The 15,899-nt window shown below is 39.7% G+C and overlaps 2 protein-coding genes across 9 annotated transcripts in view; one reads left to right on the forward strand and one right to left on the reverse strand.

Moving 5' to 3' along the window:
* Positions 1-1,776, reverse strand: part of GALNT18 (polypeptide N-acetylgalactosaminyltransferase 18) — a 318,100-nt gene extending 316,324 nt beyond the window's left edge. Inside the window, exons 1-2 of one of the 2 annotated variants that reach the window (XM_040559347.1) lie at positions 1,532-1,776; positions 499-550 (exon numbers count right to left, since the gene is read on the reverse strand). The gene's annotated coding sequence lies outside the window, so the exon portion shown is untranslated. Of the gene's footprint in view, positions 1-498; positions 551-1,439 lie in introns of both variants that reach the window. The other variant, XM_040559346.1, reaches the window with a different exon arrangement.
* Positions 1,777-1,830: 54 nt separating this feature from the next.
* The window catches only part of USP47 (ubiquitin specific peptidase 47), a 52,648-nt gene continuing 38,579 nt past the window's right edge, over positions 1,831-15,899 (forward strand). The window contains exons 1-3 of one of the 7 annotated variants that reach the window (XM_040559343.1): positions 2,643-2,982; positions 14,742-14,801; positions 15,823-15,888. In XM_040559343.1, the coding sequence (XP_040415277.1) occupies positions 15,847-15,888 (42 nt within the window). In that variant the 5' untranslated portion in view covers positions 2,643-2,982; positions 14,742-14,801; positions 15,823-15,846. Of the gene's footprint in view, positions 2,080-2,642; positions 2,983-8,963; positions 9,085-9,891; positions 10,181-14,741; positions 14,802-15,822; positions 15,889-15,899 lie in introns of those variants that run through there. The other 6 variants (XM_040559339.1, XM_040559340.1, XM_040559342.1 and 3 more) reach the window with 6 other exon arrangements.

The following is a 15,899-nucleotide window of genomic DNA, read 5'->3' on the forward strand; positions in this document are numbered from 1 at the left end:
AGTTTTCCCTCTTTTAAATGGTTAATGCTATCTATATAACCCTGTGCTAACAAAGTATCCATAAAGGCGAGAGACTCACATTATTCCCATACTGATACTTGATTTCATTGCAGTAGTGCTCAAATGTCTCAGTAAGATGAGGGGCTTTAAGGGCTACATGTTTTAAAACCAGAAGGCAAGAGTTCCTCTCCAAAGGGCCTACTGGCCTTTACTGTATAAACAACTTGACCCCATTAAGTTATATAAACAAAAACATGTTGAAAAATTGTTTCATGTAAATTTTCAACAAACGGATATTTGTGCTTATTTCCAGGAGCAGAATTAATGGAAACTATGAAACGCAGCATCTATCACAGCATGCTTCTAACGTAAAAATAAAACTACTGACATTACTATTGTCAGAAATGATCTTTTTGAAGGGCTTTTTTTTTTTTAATTATTATTTTTTTTAAGTATCCCCAACTACATATTGACTGCAAAACATGCTACTTAGCTCACCTTCTGGAAGGCAGGATGACAGAAAAGAAGCCAAGAAGTTACACACTGCAGACTAAAAATGAAAAGGGAGAAGAGGTCACTTAATTGTAGTTTTTACAATAAAATTCCAACAGTCTCCAATACAGTAAGCTTCAAAAATTAGTCCCAAATGTAAAGTTTCTTTGCAAAAAGCTACAAAAAAAAAATCCTCAATTCTGTACATTTCCACAAGAGGACACTAAAATAATGAGAATAAAGTATTTCTCAAAAAAAGTCCAACTATCACCTACCATTCTTCATTAGTTAACTGTTTTCCACCTAAACTATTTCACAGTCAAGTAGACATTAAAGTATAATTATTTCTCTTTTAATACACATTTTATTTATTCTAGAGATTAATATTTGGCTTTTCACATGCCTAAGCGTGAAAAACAGATATATTTAGACCTGCTACAGACAAAAAAGCAACAGTTAACTGATACCACAGAAATATCCTTTTATTTCTTTTGAAAGTGTTCCATTATCCCTGGATTGACACTGTTTACACTTAAGTGAACACACACTTAGTTTCACAACATGACTCCATGAATAACTTCTGGGCACCAAGAAAAACACACACATATTAGTAGGGTCAGGCCTAATCTCTTTTGCTCTTTCTCCTGGTCTCCAAATCCCACACTCAATTAAGGGCGAGTTACACCTAAGAGGGCAGAAAGAGCGAGCAACACACAGTTTTTAAAAACAAAACAAACAAAAAACTTCACTTAAAGGGCAGCGCACGCAGCGGCTGGCCACAGCCCCGCCGTTACCTCAGGGCTGAGGCGGTGGCGGCCGCTCCCGCCCTGCTGCCGGGCCCTGCAGCCACACACAGCCGGAGCTCCGGCTGCCCTTATCGAGCCTCTGCCACGCCTGACGGGGGCGACTGCCGGGCATGAAGCCTCACGTGCAGCCTTCCCACTTACCTAGCACAATTTAACTTTAATCATCTACTGCTCTTTCCCTCGTGTCCCGTAAATCCAGAAAGGAAAAGGGAAGGGGGCACTCCGCTCCGTACCGGCGGGGCTGGAGCGACGAGGCGCCCTATGGAGCAGGGGAACGGGGGCCGAGGGCGGTAGCTACGGCCCCTGAGCGCGGGGGAGCAGCGGGGCCGGGCCGGGCTCTGCCGCGCGGCCTCTCGTGGGACTCACACTGCGCGCTTCACTGGGGACTGCGCGCTCCTCAAGAGCGAACATGAGTCGCGCAGTCAGCCACCACCCCAGCCTAAGGGAGGACGGGCGGGCGGGCCGGCCGAGGCGCCTGCTAGGGTATGCAGGCGGCTGTGACCGCATCTAGGGCTGGGCCGGACGGCTCTCGCGAGAGCACCGCCGTCGGCCATTTTCTCATTGATTGGTAGTGGCGGAGGGGGTGGGGGCTGCGGCGCTGCCCTTGCTGGCTGGGGCGGTGGCGGAGGAGGAGGAGGAGCAGGAGCAGGATGAGACGCCGGCGTCCCCACGCCTCCCGCTGCTGACGACGACGGCGACGCTCGGCTCTGCCTGCTGCGGGCCCAGCGCCGCGCCACCGGCCATGGTGCCCAGCGAGGAGAACCAGCTCGTCCCCAAAGAGGTGAGGCGGGGGGGCCGCGGGCAGGGTGGGCAGCGGGAGGCGGCGGCGGCGGCCCCTGGGGCGTGTGGGGGGCCCGGAGCCGCCCGGGAGGCCCTGCCGGGCTTGGCTCCGTACGGGGAGGGAGAGAAGGAGGGCCTGTCTTTGTGAGGGGGCGGGAGGTCCTGCGCCCGGGGGCTGCGCGGAGGCAGGGAGGAACGGGAGCCGGCGTGGGGAGGGCAGCGAAGGGAAGGGAACGAAAGGGAAGGGAAGAAAAGGAGAGGAGGCTGGGGCCGGGCCTGGGCCCGGGCCCGCGGCAGGCCCGGGGGCGGCCGGGGCGCTGCACCTGTCTGTCACGGCACGCGGGGAGGCCGGCTGGCCTGCCTGCCTGGTGCCGCCTCCGGACCCGGCGGGATGGCGGCGCCTGCGCCCGGCCACGGCCCGGGCCGCCCCCGGGGTCGGGGTCTGGCGCGGGGCCGCCCCCGGAGCGGGACCCGTCGGGCGGGGGGGGCGCCGCGGGACGGCAGGTCCTGGCTGCCGGGTGCCCGAGGGGAGGGAAAAGGGAAAACAAAGAAGGGGCCGAAGTGCCAAATGGCAGCCGGGAAGGGCTCGCCGCGGCACTGGAGCTGCGGCTGCGGAGGGAGCGCGGCCCGAGTCAGCCGTGGTTCGTGTTTGCGGCAGGGTAGGCCCATAGCCGCCGCCTTGCAGCGGGGAGGAAGGGAGAAGGTTTGTTTTTGGCCAGAGGCTAAAGATAAGAGCCTGCGTGGAAGAGGAAGGCTAAGTCTCTGTCCTGCAGCGATAGGCGAATGACACGTGTCAAGTAGAAGAGATACTGCTCAGGGAAAGGAGTCTTCGAGCTGTGGTGTGACATGGTGGGAAGTAGTTGTTCACAGGGGAATGTTAGCAGAAACTTTTGTTCACGTGCAGGTAGGCTTATGTATTTAGCTGACTTTTCAGTTTTACTTTTCTGTTAAGTTATTCAAACCCTTCCTGTTGTTGAACAGAGCCTCACTAGGCTGTGAGGCTTTGTGTCGGGGGTAAGGGCTTCAGTTTTGTAGAGTTTAGTAAAATGAAGTGGTGATCATTAAATGGTATCCTTGGGAACAATTGTGAAATAAAATTCTGAATTTCAGACGTAAATTGCATGCATAGAATTGTACAGGTAAGTCAGGATAAGTGTACCTCTTGTTTCTTTTTCTTTTTTTTTTTTTTTTTACATCCTAAGATTCGAAGGAGTACATTAAGTCTTTTATCAGGAAGAAGATCTCCAGAAACTTAAGGGATGGAATGTAGTAGCTAGTATGCTTAAATATTTCATTTTTAAAAAATTCCAAAAATTTAGGAAGAGAGATAGAAAACAGGAGCTAGTATACTTAAGTAATTAAAAAAAGAAAATGTAAAAGCAAAGGAGACTGGCAGGAAAAACCTTGTGGCAATTGTACTTAACTGGAACGGCAAGGTGATTAATAGAAGAATTTAGATGAGGCTGTTTCCTTAGTTATATGTATTAATAGTATCCCTGTTGGCTTTAAAGCTGTATTCAGAATGTACGTATGATTCAGATGAGTATTTTTAACCGACTCATTGGACTGGGATTTTGCATGCACTTCTCCCTGCAGAGAGGGGAAATACGGGTAAAAGAAGATGAATACTTAAAATATATGTGATTATAGATATGGATATCTTAAGCATACAGTATGAAATCTATAAACTTCTTAGATAGTGCTACTATGAGCCACTTAGCATGTTTTTTCATGTTCTTCATTGGGCACCTGTGCTTTTTGTAAGTAACTGGTATGGAACAACATCAGTTCTATGAGACTTTGGAATTTCTAGAAGCTGATGGTATTTTCTCTGAGAATATAAGAAATCAAATTGAGGAGAAAAACAGATTATTTGTGCTAAGCCCCTCTGATGATATATATGTTGTAAGAGAACTTTCTTCAACTTTTCCAGTGTTTTTCAGTATGTACTCATTTTATTTCAGTGATAGAAGTTTAAGAAATATTATGCTACAGCATTCATATTAAGTCCTTTTGAGATTCACTAATAGTCTCACTGCAGAGAACACTGAGTTACGGGTAAACAGAATTCTCCAGGTCTGAGTTCTCAACAGCCACCTTCTAAATACTCCTATTATGCCATTAGTAGCAGCTGGAGACAAAGCAGGTCTTTTGGAGTTTCAGTTCTACCCTTTGGAAGTGGATAAAGGATTACAGTTCCATGTTTTTCTCCCTTCCCAAAGGGCTGAGTAATTATCGCTTGTATAGCTGGCTGTCTTGTGCAGTTTCAAAGATTCAGCTGGGATGTGAACCAACATCTGCGAAAGATGAGTACAGAACCATATTTTTCCTTTACATTCCAGTGTAAAGGAGCAAGAAAAATCTGAAGTTTGCTTTAGGCTGATCTGGGGAATGACTAATCAATTAAAGGAGTGGATGGGAAAAGGGATTTGGTTCTTGTCTACAAGCTTATGTGAGGCCACGGTAGATTTGGTAATAGGAGGCATCTGTAATGTTAACAGCCTTTGTTGGAAGAATAGGAAGAGAAGTATTAGGTTGTTCTGAAGACTTAGTTTGTATATCTGCGCTTACAGGAGCTCAGATTGCTGTTTTTAAAGTATATTAAATGTTTTTATTAGCTTTTTTAAGGAGTAATATTGTGTTTTCATGATTACAAAATACTAGTAGTTCCACTGCTGCCCTTTGAATATCTTATAGTAGTATAAGAAAAATTTCTTCTGGGCATTGTATAGATTCAGTTTGCAATGCTAAGGTACAGGTAATCAGGGCTTAATTTTCTCTTGCTCATAACTTTGGCATAAAGTTCTTTATTTGGAGCAGCTGTACTAAAGCACTTTCTAATAGCTGAGTGTTGTAATGTTTATATTAAGCTTTTTGCCCAAGCTATACAGGCATTTAGTAAATTAGTTCTTGCATTCCTGCCACTCACTGCCTAACACTTCCACAATTGTTTCAATAGTTGTGTGACCAATGATTCCTTATGATGGGGGGAATAAGTATTCCTCTTCTTGAGACCAGTGTTCTGTACAAACTGTTCCATGTTTCCTTTCCTTCCAATACTCAATTCCTTTTCTCTCTTCATCTGAAATGTAAAGCACTCAATTTAGTGTTTTTATATTCAGTAAAACAGAAGTCATTGGGTCATATACAGGGCACCCTAGTAGTAAATGCTAAACATTCTTTAAGAATTGCTTTGCTATTTGGTGTAAATTTTCCCCCCATTAGTTTAGTGAAACAGTTATCCAGGGAGGAAGAGGCATATAAAGATAGCCATGGAAGCAAGAAAATGGTGCTATTAGAAGGGAAAATACTTCAATGACTTTCAGCGTTTGAGAGGTAGACCTGAAACTTACATTTGGCAAATCTACCTCAAATAGAGAGAAATGCAATATTCTAATCAACACAGTTGGCGAGAAAGGTAGAATCACAGGTTTGTTTACTGACAAGATAAGTAAATTTACAGAAACTCCTGTTGAAGACCAAGATGTCCCAACTTAGGGAGTATTGCCCAAGCTCATAGGATCAGTCAATATAAAAAGTAGGTTCTGCTGTAAGCTTTCCGAAATGTCTATGCCACTCGTTAAATGCTATGCAGATTCTTTCTCAACAAGTTCCAGCATGAACTTGACAGAGTACACCTGTCAAAATAAGTATATATGCTTTTTACTTGCTGCCATTTAATCAAAGATTGTGTGAGTTTTCTCAGCTAACTAACATGAGTCTTTTCATCCCTACACTAATTAATCCATTTTAATCTCCCACATTGAACAAATAAAAGATGTTTCTTGATGGGTATCGCATTAACTTTGTTAGAAGAACAGGAATCAGAGTAAGATATTTTGCATTTCTTTTAGTGAAGGGATGTTCTTTTTCAGTGTTGATGACACCTGGGTTCTTTCATTCCAGTGTGTTAAGATACTCCACAAGTAACTACCGCTTGGGTAGCTTATCAGTTTGTCCTTACTTTCTTTTTTGTGCGCTTTGGTCGTAAAGTATGAAGGTGTGATTGTGAAAATCTGACTACTTCATTGGCCAAGCAAATTGGGAAATCAAATTTAGGAAACAAAATCCAAACAGAAGTCCGTTGAGTCATTTGTTCCTTGCAAACAGACACTATCTGTGTGATACTCAGTACTGTAGTTTGGTGAATGAGATGTGAAAGTAGCACACAAGGTCTTTCCATGCTTAGTTCAATCACTGAGCTTCTTGGAGTCACACATTAGTTCCCCATGCTGTATACATCTGGGTATGTAATCTGTAGTACGAGAGAACTGATCAGGATAATTATCTAATGGCACTTTGAGATCGTGATAAGTTTTTGCCTAAGAGGTAGCTACTCGATACTGGAACCTCAGTCTGTAAGTGCTGCTAGCTGGTGTGGGTCACCAGTGATTAAAGTTGCTAAATCAATTGAGTACAGTACAATCATTTTTTGTGCAGTTACACACTGTTCATCAAACAAGTAATAGACTTCCTTCTGAGCTGTGAAGTAATTATGTGGGGGCAGAGAATAAATGTCTGTCAATATTAAATTCTAAACCGTCTTCAGCTCAGAATTTCAGTATACAAGAAAAAAACTTTAAACGCTTTGTTAGTTGTCATTCTTAAATAGGTTAAGTCCAATAATTCTGTTTTTCAGTTTTTAAAACTGAAGTACCTGTGGATTTAGATCAGTGTAGATCATTTTATTTAAAATAAGAATCTTCCTATCCCACAAACTGATAAGTGGGATAGGAAGTATCATTGGTAAATGACAATGATAAGTCATTCAACTTCCTTTTGCTGATAGAGTATATTGTTATTAACATAAGGAACTTAAGTAGACCTGCACCTTGACTTTGTTACCTTTGACTTGTAGGTTTTGGTCTTGTCTGAATTAAATTGTGAAAGAAAGTCTTATTTTAAACCTTTCTCCCAGTACGTTTTAATGGATACAGTAGTGCCCAAAAATATGTGTAGTTACTCATATATCCAGCTTTTTTTATCCATATTTGAAAATATTTTGGGGTTTATATAAGAAATTTAAGCGTGAAAGATACGTTGCTAGAAAACTGAGCGATTGAGTTACATGTTCAGCCTTTTTATTCAGTTCGAAAATGTCTTTGGTTCCTTTTGCAAACACTTAAAGCTGGTATTTTACACTTTACCCTTTGAAAATGAATATGGTATGCTTTCAGGTGAACTGCTTATTTAGCGTTTTACTGTATTTTTTTTCTTGTCTTGAATAAAACGATATTCTCAAAACAATGCTGTTGCAGTATAACTAAAGTATTGATACCTGAAAATACTAGTATGACTTTAAACTTTTCTTGTAAGCTTTCAGGTAGAATGGTATCCAACTTGATCACAGTTTTAGCCACTGTGAAAGTGTGTAGTATATTCTTTGTTCATGTTTTTGCAGTGTTTGGCAAGCAGTCAGTTTGTGTCAAACAAATGATGTTGCTCAGCACTGGCACTTGAAATAGCTTCTAAAAAGGATGTGTCTGTGTTCTCAAAGAATTAAGGGATAAAACTGGTAAAAATCACTTGATTGAATTCAGCCTGTGAGGATTGTGACTGCACTCTTTGTGTGGCCGTAAGGCTACTTTGGGTGCTTCTGAAAAATGACAGTAGATTTTTAGATGAGCAGTTATGTAAAACAGCTAAGCATTCCTTATTGTACCCTAGTTCCTCAGAATGCTTCATCTGAGGTAAATTCCTCTCTAGGTGCACAACCAGAACCCTTTAAAAAGGGCATATTCAGTTGCTAAGGACATTGTTGCATGGCAAAAGGAGTGGTGTTGGAGCAGAACCTGAATGTTAAGTGTGTCTTCTCAATAAGATGTAATGAAAGCCTTTCAAGTAAATGAGGAGACGTGTATGAATTCTGTAGGATTAGTGAATTTTAGCTTTAGAAGATGTGTAAGAAATGTACTTGATATACCGTGAAAGTTTTCGCTGTAGATTATGTCTGAAAACAGATTCACTTTGAGCTTTGTTGCATTTTTGAAGAAGTCTGGTGCAATACTGCAGGAGCTAAAGGAACTCAAGGCAGATAAGTTTACTGATTTGTATAAGTATTATGTTGAGATCAGTAATAATGACTGAAATTAGAGAAAAAATAAAGCAGGTAAAACTTAATGCTAGTACCTCTCTTGTTTACAGTAAAATATTTTGATAGATTAGATTACTATATGGAGGAAACATCTAGGTTCTTCCTTGTACATAGTTGTAGGTATGCTTTCTGTGGAGTTATTCTGCTTTAGTGTTCCATGTTCTCCCTGCAATCCTTTGTGGTACTGGTAGCAGATTCAGATTATGGCCAGGCTTTGTGGGTGCTTATGTTCTTAACTGTAACTGTTCCATGTCATACTGCTAGACAACTGCACAAGGAATCTGTGCTGGTCCACCTTGCTATTCCAGATTCTCCTCTTCACCAGCAGCAGATTGACAGAAATAATTAAAAATTAACTATGGATTCCTGTCTTTTAATCTCAAATGTCTGTCTGTCCGTTGTCCCTCCCCCCCCCCCAAAAAAAAAAAATAATTGTATGCATATTTTCCAGTAATTTTGTAGTAAAGCAAATTACATTTCAAAATTACCCAAACAGAAAAATCCATCTTTCCCCTCACTCTGATTTGTTTTCATGCTAACATTGTATTTGTAAATCTTAATCCAGAAAAATGTCCTTTAGATTATTGGCATGGTAGCAAAATGTTTCTATAAAGTCTGTGGTATGCCTGGGCTTTATGGAATGGTGAGCAAGTGTGAAAGCATACCCACTGTTTTTGGGACTCTACACAGGAAACAAATGATGTGATTACAATACGATGGATAAAAGTGTAATATGTATCTCACGGTGTTCTTGGATTTTTCAGAATTTTTTGAAGACTAATGAGCGTGGTGATAAAGTGAGGTGCAGACAGGATGTAAACAAACGGAAGCAGTAGAAAGATGAGGCTGTTTCAGATCCAAATATGAAGTTTGTACTGTAAGGGATGTATAGAGGCTGGCAGACGGTTTGCAGTAAAACTTCATTTACATTTAATTCTCATTGTTTTAGTCTGGATACAAAACACACTAGAAATTAAATGATTCAAGAGTGAAGTTATCAAAAAGTGTTTAACTGGTTTAGATGTTAAAACTTGATCTGTTATTATGGAAGATGTGTTCTTTATCCATTGATTATCTGTTCTTTTCATTCTTGTTTTTGTGTCACCTGTAGGGTGACCAGGAAACATTTGTCATCTTTCCCTTATTGACAGTTGCTGCATCTAATTTTTAAGAGAAGTAATTAATCTTGAATCACCTTTAATTTACCAGATTTAAAGGACCAGTAGAGCGTAAGAGTAAAAAGACAGGTTCTTCAACATGTTCTTAAAAATGATATATTTAAAGTCTGTTAAAATACAGAACTTAAAGTTAGAATGTAGCCTTTGTAATACAGGAAAAACAAAGGTTTTGACCTTAATTCAGTTGTCATCAGACATGTCCTCTGTATCCTTCAGGGTGCTTTAAACACCCTGGATAAATGTACTACTCTGGCCCCATACCAACTTTTTCTGGTTGTCATTTCTACTTTTATAAATGCTTTTTACAAATGAGTGAGTAATCCACAAAAGTAGGAACAAACTCTCAAAGGTAAATGCTAGCCTAATAACACAGTATTTTTAAGACAGTGTGTTTTTGGACATGTTCAGAAAGTTATGTTAGACTTGGAAGCGTATATAGAAAATAGTAATTTGGCCATTCCATGAATGACTGTTTATAAGCAAGCTCTGTTTCAATGAGGGAACAAACAGTAACTTTTTTTAATTTAAGCTTTGTTACTAGAGAAGCATTTCTGTGGAGTTGGTCTTTGAAAACAACTAATCAATCCAAAATCTCCATGAGACAGAAGAGAGGAAAACATAAACTTATTTTCCAAAACAAATAAGAATGTAGTGACCCTGCTACAGAATTCCATGGCATTCCTCTTCTCCTGTCTGCATCAGGTCATCCGCCAGAGAAAAGCATTCTTGGTGTTCATCTGACCAGGGCCATCAGTCTCTATTATGGCTCCAGCCTTCTTCCGTGCTTTCCAGCAGTTATCCTCTATCTACAGCAGGCTGAAAGACACAGGGTGAGGGCGAAAGCAATGTGGTTGCTGCAATAATGACACTTCTTGCTTTTCCAGGCCATTCAAAGCAGAAGGGGGAGATATTCATCTTTTCCTGTAAAGCAGCACTGACATTTACAGAGACTCATACCAAAGGATGGAGGGTGTAATTTCAGTCTTCAGGTTACAAAAAAAAAAAAAAAAAAAAACAGTTGCAGTGCTTTCAGGTGGTTTTGGTATTTAGTAATTTAAGTATACTATATGTAATATGCATATTTAAAATGCTACTATTACTCCGTGGTACTGGTATATCGCTTGATGCTTTTCAAGGAGATTTAAGCATTCATTTAAACTAGAAGACTGACTCAGATTAAAGTTAACCTACTGAAAAGGGGGAGGTTTAGGTTGGACATTAGGAAAAAAATTCTTCACTGGAAGGGTTGTAAAGTATTGGAACAGACTACCCAGAAAAGTAGTTGAGTCACCATCCCTTCAAAAAGCGTGTTGATATGGTGCTTAGTGACAGGGTTTAGTGGTGGACTTGGCAGGGCTAGATTAAAGGTTGGATTAGATGATTTTAGAGGTCTTTTCCAGCCTGAATGGTTCTATGAAAAACTAACCAGAAATGATTAATTTTAAGAAGGATTAGTTATTCTGAGGTAGCTTAACATGTAGGTGCATGACCATTTGTACCAGCACAAGGAAGGGGACACAGTGGGTGTAGAAGTAAGCAGATGGGAGCAAGACTGCTGCTTCTGGGAGCAGTTGAAGCTATTCAAGCCTTAACTCCTTGTATAGCTGATGCATTGCTGCGTTCAGAGTCTTCAAGCTGCCTCAAATGTGTGGAGTGTTTTCAGTGCATTGTAAATTCATCAGTATTACGTATTGTGTTTCCAAAATATATGTTCGTATTACTGCATAAGTGTATCATAATTATTGTGTAATTGGAGTGATTTTAGGTATCTCATTTAGGTATCGATTTAATTATTTTTAAGGTATATCAAAAGCCATGAGATGAAACATAGCTTAATGCCATAGGTTGAAGCAGAGAGGAACAATATAACCAAGGATCTAGTGCTGCAAACGTTTGAGTTGAAATAGTGGAGCAGTTTGTGACATTAGAGTTAGCACCAAGTTCACAAGGTTGAAATTAGACTTAAAGCTTCGTAATGGGGGATGTAATTGGGCCAGCCTGTGTGGATTTTGGGCCTAATATTTTGACTCTATTGACAACTTTCTAAAGTATTTTTGTGAATTCTAATTGGAGAGGGTTGTCGCACACTGAAACAGGCTCCACAGGGAAGTAGTCACTGCACCAAGCCTGTTGGAGTTTAAGAAGCGTTTGGACTGTGCACTTAGTCACATGGTCTAAAATTTTGGGTAGACCTGTGTGGTGCCAGGAGTTGGACTAGATGATCCTTATGTGTCCCTTCCAACTCAGGATATTCTATGATTCTACTGATCTCCTTGCACGATGCCTTTGAAATCTCTGAGTGTAGTTGTCGGGGTGGAGAAGTTACTTGGAACTTTTAATCTAGCACAGGTAAATGGGTATTAAAAGTTGATAAACAGTGAGGTTAAAAACATGTTTATTTCAAATTAAAACAATTGTATCACTTCCAAGATTTTTTTAATCCACTTGGTAGTTTTCCTTCTCATTTTCCCGTCTTCTTCCTGTTCCTAGCAAAAAGGAAAGTCTAAAAGTGTTTTTTTGCTTCAGAAAAAGTTGTAGGACAAGATGCATCAAGTTAAGAGCTCAAAATGATTCTGCTCATTATGTTACTGTTTAGAAAAAGTGTATTTTTTTTACCACAACTGTACTGTAAAATGCTGTCTTATAAAAAAATATTTTTTGGTTCAGGCATTCATAATGAATTCTAGGTGCTTCTTTTCCCTAATTAACTACAATACGGCTGCAGAGGTACCTGTGTTGAGTAACAGCTCATGATGCTCTGACAGAGTTAACTAAGTAAACTCTTCTTTCAAACAGTTGCTTTTTTCCTCCAAAATGCGGTCAAGTACGTGTCAGATTTCTGTTTTCTTTTGTAGGTTAGTAATTGCAGCAATGTCAGAAGTGGTGGAGGACTTCTGTTTGATGCTTTGCTCATTCCAAAGATATTTTTTAGCCACTTTGTTGCTTTCCTGGAAGATGTACCTGCTTACCTGGCTGTATCAGAGAAACTGGCCTTTGAAGAAGAGTTTTGCAGGGCTGGCTAAAACATGGAACATGACTAGCCCAGCTGGGGGGATGAGTGAGTTGTGAGCTGTAAGGGCTCTGAGATCCATAGTTCAGAATGCACAAGGTGAAGGGAGCTTTTAGACTGGGGGTGGTAACCTAGCTCTGTGATTTTTCTCTTTGCTTGCTGTGTGAAAGTTTTTGGCCTTCCTGTTCTCTGCAAAACATAGTGCTGCCAATATGCCTTGTCCAGTTCAATGGATTGGACCTCTTGGAGCAGGTGAAGAAATTGCTGGAATATAGTTGTGGTTTCTCAAGGGGTAGATCTGCAATAATTTGTTATCACTGAAAAAGTTGAGACTTCTGGTCAGTTGAACTGTAGTGTCTAAGTGTTTCTATGTAGTGATACTTCAGAGGTAAAATCAGACTACTTTTTTGTGAGTTAAGCTACCAAATTTAACTATATTTTTAATTGCTGGAAGCTTGCACCCAGTCAGTTACACAGACTTGGAGTGCACACTCCAAAATTTGTCTAGCAGTAATATGATGGACAATAGTCACTTGTATGCATTTTGTATGGTCTTAAGTTGCTGATGCTACATGAAGTTTGAGAATTGCTGCTTTAGGCTTAATCACCCAAGTCATTTTGTGAATGTGAACATGTTTACCATTGCCGCTTGCTACTGATCTGTGTTCCCTCTGTAACATGATTTGTGAGAATTATTTATAGAGCGTGGACATTAGAAACTAGTGATCATTTTAAGTCTCAATAGGCCATTAACTTTGCTTGGCAGCCAAACTTTGCACATCTGTTATTTAAACTCTTGACTTGAAATTTGTAATTTTTGCTTACTGATTCATGCTGTTGTTTTTTCTTCTCCATTTGCAATAATGGCATTCGAAAACTTCAAGTAGAGTGTACATGAAGTTTGAGCTTAGCTTTAAGTTTCAATCTCTGAAAATTTTATAAAAACCGAAACAGGAGTTAAAATCTTGGGAGAGTCTTCCATCGTTTGAAAACAAAATTTCTCTCACTTTGTTCTCATAAGGCTAGTAAAATGCCTGCTGTGGAATTTTAATGAACTTAGTGGTTCAAAGCTGAAAAATGGCAAGCCACATCTAAAAGCAGTGTTAAGACCACTGTGCTTTTGCATGTCAATATTGCATCAACATATATCCATATAGATCACCAATTTGATATGTTTTTTTTTAAGGTACATGAGGAAAATGCTTATGTAGAACGGCTCTCTGGAATGTCTGCAAATATCCAACCTGTTTGTTGTTTACATGTTAGTATTATAAAAGCTGTTTTCCAAATCTGGTGTAAAACGTGGTCGGAAAATTCCTACGTGTAGGTTTCAGAACCTCATCTCCTCTATACAAATGGGAGCATGTGGGAGATGGAGTGACTTGGGATGAAAGTGTCAGTGTTTTAATATTTTAGAAGGTTAACATTTGAAATTGCAATTTTTTAATATAATATAGAACATACTTTGAATATCCCAACCATTTGACCAAAAGACTAACTTGAGAAGAATTCTGTGGTAAAATAATCATAGAATGGTTTCCCAAACTACAGCCTTAAGTAGCCATTTGCTTTTCTGTTTATGCAGTGGAGGGTCTGCAACTTAAGTTATTAAGCTACAGTCATGCATACTTCCAAATTTCTTCATTTTCTCTTCTTTTATGGAAAAATAAAAAATTCAGTGCTTCAGATTCAGAAACCGATTAATTTGATGTCTGTAGTTGGAAAACAGATTTGTATGTATAATGCTTATTGGTGCATTTTGGTGGTGCGATAGATACGAAGGAAAACTCTTCTTTAAGAGCTTTAGGAATAAGGGAAGTCAGTAATTTCATCCCTTTATTATCTCCAGTTGAATGCTTCAAAATGGGTTCATACTAATATAAACTTTACTACAGAAAATAATTGAGCCATGAAGGAACAGCTTCATGTGGAACTGGCTACCATTGTAATTTATAAATGCAATACCAAACTGAATTACAGGATTATATGCTAATCTTGCACTAGAGCCATTTCAGGTAAAATGTTTACCTCTGGAGGGCCTTTTTAATATAACGAAGGAATTTATAGTATGAATTTACTTCCTGAATTGTTTTTTTACACTTGCTTTTTTTACTTTATGAAATGTAGTCTGTGGTTACGTCCCAACTTACTAACATTTTGTGATGACTCGGTAATGATTTAAATGTTAATATGTTAATAGAGAACTTGTTCTGTTGTTACAATGGTTGGAGGGTGTTCCTTTTCAAGTTACTCTGCAAGCGGTGGTTTGGAATTTAGTAATTCTTTTACTTACACTATAAAACTGATTTCATGGAAAAAAAAAAAAACAGTTACTATTTTAAAGAATTATGACTTGTTAATTTTGTTTTTATATACTATAGGATATGTTTTGGAGTTGCAGACAGAGTATCTTTGCTGAAATGAAGAAGAAATTTTCACAGGTAGACAGATGAAATCAACTTTATTAAATAACTAAGATATATAGTAACAGCATGATGCTGTAGCACTTATTTCTAAGCATGAGCTGAGAAATGAGCATTCTAAGCCGGAGCATGAGCTGTTGAATTCTTGTGCATGTTCTTGAATACCGAGATTATGTACATATTAAATGCAGTCTTACTCAGTTTGAAGCTTCTGCTGTTATGTTCATATGCTTTTACATTGTGTTTCTGTAGCCTGCTAGTTTTTCATCAAAAAATATAATTTTGTAGCTGTTATTGGATACCAAATTATGTAGTGATTAAAATCGGGTTTCTTGTTTACCCTGTGGACTTGATTTGATAATGGTCTGGCAGAGTAGTTCAGAGGTTGATCGCTGGCCAGTATTGCCTTTTACAGTATTTTTATTGTTAAGAAGCCCCAAATAAGATGTTTGTGTAGTCTGATAGTTCAGATGGTGTATGTGAAAGTTAGATATGAACAGAGTTGCACTGAGGTTGTCTTTGCTTCACCTGTTTACTGTGAGCATGAAACGGTGAAAGCTCAAATGATGGCTTAATATCTTTTGCTGTACTATCCCTGAGTTAAACCACTTCAGTCTGTCAGAATTATGTCTGAATGAGGAAGAGAGGATTTGTCTGGCATGGAACATCCAGCAACCCAACCAGCAAATCTTCCGTAATCTTCTATAATTTGTTCTCTTAATGTTATTTCCTTTATGGAGTTCTCCATCCGTCAGATACTGTGAGTGTAATTATTTTCTGTATGAGTCAGAACTGATTTATTATCAAAAGCAGTGGAGAAAGCTTGAGTAGGAGGATTTGAATGAATATATGAATGATACCTGTGAATACAGGTATCTTCGGCAGAGAGAAAGGGAATGGTGGTGTTGGTTATGAGAAGGCAGAACAAAAAGGAATTGAGTCTCAAATGGAGAACTTCTGTTCCTGCTGTAGTCATGTAGGGTCAGTACAAAATTACTGTGGGAACTATTAAAACTAGAGTTAACATATTTTTTTCTAGATGGAGCTGTATAAGTAGTACCAGATGCCTCTAAGCTCTGCACTGTTGGACCCAGAGCAAGCCAAGGTCTGTAGGCT

Source organism: Cygnus olor, chromosome 5, assembly GCF_009769625.2.
Source record: "Cygnus olor isolate bCygOlo1 chromosome 5, bCygOlo1.pri.v2, whole genome shotgun sequence".
In the NCBI taxonomy this organism is placed as follows: Eukaryota; Metazoa; Chordata; class Aves; order Anseriformes; family Anatidae; genus Cygnus; species Cygnus olor.